The 5415-nt window shown below is 47.5% G+C and overlaps 1 protein-coding gene across 1 annotated transcript; it reads right to left on the bottom strand.

Annotated features, from left to right (window-relative positions):
- Nucleotides 1–3688: 3688 nt before the first annotated feature.
- On the bottom strand, nucleotides 3689–5091 carry LOC112566594 (noggin-2-like). The gene is given in 3 exon segments (XM_025242846.1): nucleotides 3689–4492; nucleotides 4495–4754; nucleotides 5071–5091. Coding segments are annotated over 2 exon segments (831 nt in total). The 5' UTR covers nucleotides 4733–4754; nucleotides 5071–5091; the 3' UTR covers nucleotides 3689–3899.
- Nucleotides 5092–5415: the final 324 nt, after the last annotated feature.

Raw genomic sequence — 5415 nt, 5'->3', positions numbered from 1 at the left:
CCGAGTAACACGAGAAGGAACATATTATTATATATTTTAGATAATTAGTGACGTCACTCACCCAGAAGGGAGTGGCGAGTACCTAATGCGCACTTTATTTTCTCTCTCTCTCACACGCACAGATATAGACATATATATATATGTCTCTGAGTGCATATTTACTGGTGAACATGCGTGTAGAGGCATACTCTAACTTCCGATTTAGTGCACTTAAAATCGAATACGCATTAATCCCATTCATGCATGATCCAGGCCTACAGGCGAGCACACACACACACACAGACCATTGGGCAAAGACATGATGCATACTCAACGAGGATGATAACAACACTTTGTTTATTCACGAGTAATCTCTAGGCAAGGCCGTATTACAAACGTTTCTGCTAATCGCCGGGTATCTGCTGCTACCCTGTTAACACTGCTGTGGCTCTTATACTGTACAGAGTGGGATCGAGTGGAAAGTCTTAGACAGTCTTCGACAATTACAAGCCGCGATTAATTAAAGATATTATTTGAAATTAGAAAATTGTCAGAGATGGTGAAGTCAACTGTTGCGGGGAGATTTTTTGCTCACAAACTATTTTACAAGATTTTAAGAAAAAGGAAATCGCTTCAAGAGTGGTTGGTCTAAACTAGTGGACGTGTTATAGAAAGTTAGTATGTTGTTAACAATCTATGGTAGATAATTTACAGAGAAGGAGGTAGGCGGGGGAGATGATGCTATAACACGTAGTCTGCGCATGCACACCACGAGAAAGGGAGAGAGGGGAATGTAGGATGGGGATAGCTTTGCAAGCAGTATATATGGAGCTAATTAGCCCAAGACACTGAACCATTCCCTCCAGTCCCATAAAAAAAATGTTGAAATGTAAATACACCATGGTTTACTTCGTGCTTTTTTTTTTCCTTTCATTCGTTAAAGATGAAAACAATGTCCATGACGCAGTTATTGTTTATTATACTGGAGGATATAGTCACATTCTCAGCTGACAGAAAGTGGGTAGAAGTTCACACACTAATACTTTAGTAAGTTGGAAATAATGTGTCTTTACAGATTATGCGATAAACAGGCAATCTTTAGATGTTTATTTATCTACTCATGCATAAGGAACTGGCAGCCCCCGCCCTGTAGTGGGGTACAACAGTGTGTCGGGTGTGGAGTCGTCAACAGTTGGACGATGAAGACGATGACATAGTGTGGCTATGAGTGAGTGAGTATGTAGTATGTAGTATGCGCACAAACCAAAGCTACATACAGTGCTACGCAACTTCGCTGACATTGTAGGATGTGAACGAAATTGTAAAAAGTAATGAATTAATAAATAAGTGAATGAACCATAGAGCATCAACAACAAAAGAAAATGAACAGCTTAGTGTCTAAGGATCAGTCACATTCCGTGAAAGTCTTTAAAGTTGGTCATTTCTGGTTCTTCCTTCTAGCTACACTTATTTGTTTACATTTTTAAAATTATTTATTAGTTCTTGCTGTTGTCTTCATTCAGTCCGCCCTGTCCAATGATCTGTCTGCCTGGACAGTCAGATTGCTGACTTGAGCAGCTGCGCCCTCACCATAATGTCGGAAGTAAATATAAATACTGAGCATGACCCCATACACCGACCTCAAGTAACTCTTGTTATCCGAATAAAACAAGACATTATGACCAAACCCTAACAATCGGGTGTAGGATAAGATTCATTTTGTTCAAACCAGCAGAAAATAATTTGGTCATTTTGTCTGCAACTCTCTAACACCCTATCGCCAAAATTCAAGAAAGAGAAATGAAATGTTTATTTCATGGGTATTTGATGAGGGTACAAGAAAAATACCATTCTTTCTGATCACTGTCATGATCAGCGTTGTTGTGGTAACAGGAATTAATCTGTTTCGTTACACTGTCTGTTCTCTTTAAATTCTGTGACATGAAGAACTAAGGCACCAACTTGTCTTTCATCGGCCTTGTATTTACATCCAAGTAACAAAGGCATTTACGGTGTTACAGAAAAAAAACATTGAAATACTTTTTTCTTCGTGCAGCAAGTGCTTACAGGAAGAGGTTTCTATATATTCACCGATTGTACAATATGGACACTTTATCGGTTATATTGTGCACCGTTCAACGGTGAAATGCCGACAGGTAGCGTGTAGTCTCTCTAACATGTTTTAGAGAAATAGTGACGGAGATAACGGGAGGAAGCAGGGAGAAAGAGTGTTCATGGTTGGTGCTCAATGTCTGAACACACCTGCTGCCTAATAGACAGCAGTCGCAAACACAGGTGAGGACAGGTATTGGCGACTGCACAAAGGTTTGACCCAAGGTGAGACACAGTTAAGGGGCCTGACAGGGAGCCTGGATGAGAAGGGATGTTTGTAAGTGTGTATGTGTCTGTGTATGTGTGTGTATGTCTGTGTGTCTGTGTATGTGTGTGGAGGGTTAAATCAAGATGTGAGGTGCGCTTTAAGCCGCCGCCCGGTGTACGAGGGCCGTAAACAGCGCTGTCAACAAACAGCCACGTGACAAACGGCATCTGATTTGTTCAGCGCGCGGCCTGCCCGCCCGGGCGGTGTTACAACAAGATAACGGTCACTGCAACTGTCTCCGGCCTGAAATCTATTGCACTGGTGATGAAGATTAAAGGCGCCCCTCGCCGGCAGGCCGCGGTGCACAAGCCTTGTTTTGTGCCGCAAAGTGAAGCTGTCATCTCGCAGCTCGCGAGTAAACATCGTCAGACGAGAAAACATTACAAAGTGGAGAGAGAGGGAGGGGAGGAGGAAGGAAGTAGACGGGGTAGTTGGGAATGGGGGAAGGGAGGGATGTCGCCGGATGCGATCCACATCCGCGCTTTTACAGACCTGAACTACACCCACCTTCTTCTCGCGCACTCCATGCTTAAGTTTTGGGTTTAGTTTTCTCTCTGCCTCACTGTTTTGTTTTTGTTTTGATTTTTTTTTAAGTTCTGAAAGCTACCTGCGCAGTAAAATCCTGATGTCATTAGCATTTATCTTCAGCGTGCAAGATAACCCGAGCCTTACACTTCGCTCTAGTATGTCTTCGGGTATTCCATCATTCTGTCAGCCCCTTGGCGGCTCAGAGTACAAGTGAAAATGTCGGGTACAAAAGAACCTCAATTGTCAAGTAATGAGGTTTCGCATCCATACGGTCAAATCAGTGATCTATGCAAAAATATTTTTTTTTTTAGCTGCAGTGAAGATAATCTTTCTAAATGGTCTTACAAAGAAAAAAAATGCAAATTCCATCAAAGAAAAGGTCGTGATAGTCTGAATGAGTCCCATATGCTGAATTCCAAAGACAGAGACACAAAAAAAAAGTCACCGCGGTTTTAAATGAAGGTGACGGTTAGGTAATATAAATATCAACATATCAACAAGCGTTTGGATGATACAGTTTTCTTCTACTTGTTTTCTGAAACCGTGGGCGTTCTGTTTTGAGCACATCGTCCATGTCACTGTTCTCTGAGATGAGTTTGTAACCGACAATATTTCGTCAAACAGTCCGATGAGAACGTAGTGTCCCCCTCCCGTGTGATGCCCGCACCATAGTCTGGCACACAGTGTACTCCAGTTCCATGCCGACCGTCGTGGAGTCAAGCGCAATGAGAAAGAAATCACGCGGTCGTTGTATTCAAACCTGTTGTGGGTCTCGCGAAACGTCAGATGGCGAGTGAGGTCAAAGGTTACACTGGCACTTCAGCAGGAGCAGAAGCAGTCGTCTGTGACGGGGTAGCGAATCTTCTTCCACTTGCAGTGCATCTTCAGTTTGTGCTGTCGTTCCTTCCAGGGCTTGCTGCTCCAGTTCTCCGTTTCGTTGATCTCGTCTGGTTCCTCCACTTCGCTGCTGTTCCATCGGGCTTTGTCCGCCAGGTCGTAGGCACTGCGTTTGTCACGTGACCCCGACCCCGATCCTGACCCCTGACCCTGATCCTGACCCCGACCCCGCCGATGCCAGGGCCTGCGACAAGCCGAAGTCCAGTTTCTTCTGACTGCGGTACCGCTTGTTCCAGTTGTTGAAGGCCTTGTCGTGGCGGCATTGCCAGCTCAGGATGCGGATGCGACGCGACTCGGCCGGCACGCAGTGCATGCCGGGAGGCCAGGAGCAGGAGGAGGACAGCGAGGGGGAGGAGGCGCCGGCGGAGGTGTCCTCGGTTGGGGAGGAGTTCTGACTGTCGCCGGCCTTGCAGTAGCCGCGGCGCACCCAGCGCGGCCAGTACAGCACACCCAGGTCGTCCCACACGTAGTGCACGCGGCACGTGCTGCGCTGCAGCAGCCAGGCGCTCAACGCCTCCACCACCGGCGGCTCCAGGTCCACTGCCCCCTCGGCCCCCCGCAGCGTGAAGTTGAGGCGCTGCACGGCCTTCACCAGGCTCTGGTCCACGGAGGCATCCTTGGCCGTCTCCTGGTCGGCGTCCTGCGGGCGCTCCACCGACATCCAGAAGGCGTCAAAGTGTTTGCGCATGCGCTGCATCAGTTTGTGGTCTTGAGGTGCTTCTTACGCGGCGTGAAGCGCCGGATGTTGGGCACGTTGGGGATGGCGGAAGGAAGGGCGTACACGCGGTCCTGCCCGTTGAGGTGACTGCGGCTCAGAGTCTGCTCCGACAGCGTCTGCAGGAAGGGCGGCAGCTGGAAGGCCGCACTCACCTGCTGCATCATCTGCGTCCACAGCAACAGCAGCTGCAGGAAAAGCAGGGCCAGCGTGCCGAGGTGTGGCCATAACATGGTGACGTCACGTCTCACAGAGCTGCACACACAAGGAAGACACGTTAGGGTCAACAGATACGTCACGTGTTACACACACAAGGAAGAGATGTTAGGGTCTACAGATACGTCACACATTACACACACACTTCAAATATTTACTGAGATTCTCATCAGGTTCACACGTCACCTAGGGCTTAGTGGACTAAGGTCATCGCATCATTTTCGCTCTGAGAAATAGTTACTGTCAGAATGTCTGGCAGAGCCGTTCACATGAAATTAACTAATGTTGATGAACATATTGCCACTAAACTCTTCAGTATAAAATATAAAATGTCCGCAGATGGCGCTCGATGTACCTGGGAACCAAGAGCAAGAGATGTAAAGCACAGGAGTCCACTCTCGTGTTACCGTTATTTTAACCCTCGGTCATGTGTCTACCGTGGAGCCTCCAGCCTACCTACAGCCTCCTGTGATGGCTCAGCGCAACGGCGACCTCAGCCCTCAGCCTCTGGCATCCCAAGCCAGCTCTCAGCTTTCCGTGCTTCCCACAACATTAGTGGTTTCCGGGGGTGGGGGTGGGATGACAGCAAAAGTAAAACCAGGTGCAACTTCCTAAGCGTGTGTTCCTCCTCTTCTTCTTCCATGAAAGTGTCTGCACCGCCGGCAAACGGATGTTGTGAGCACACACACACATGAGCGCG

This window comes from Pomacea canaliculata, linkage group LG1 (assembly GCF_003073045.1).
Source record: "Pomacea canaliculata isolate SZHN2017 linkage group LG1, ASM307304v1, whole genome shotgun sequence".
Taxonomy (NCBI): Eukaryota; Metazoa; Mollusca; class Gastropoda; order Architaenioglossa; family Ampullariidae; genus Pomacea; species Pomacea canaliculata.
Note: the sequence above shows the minus strand (reverse complement) of the source record. Positions and strands in the feature narration are given on the sequence as shown.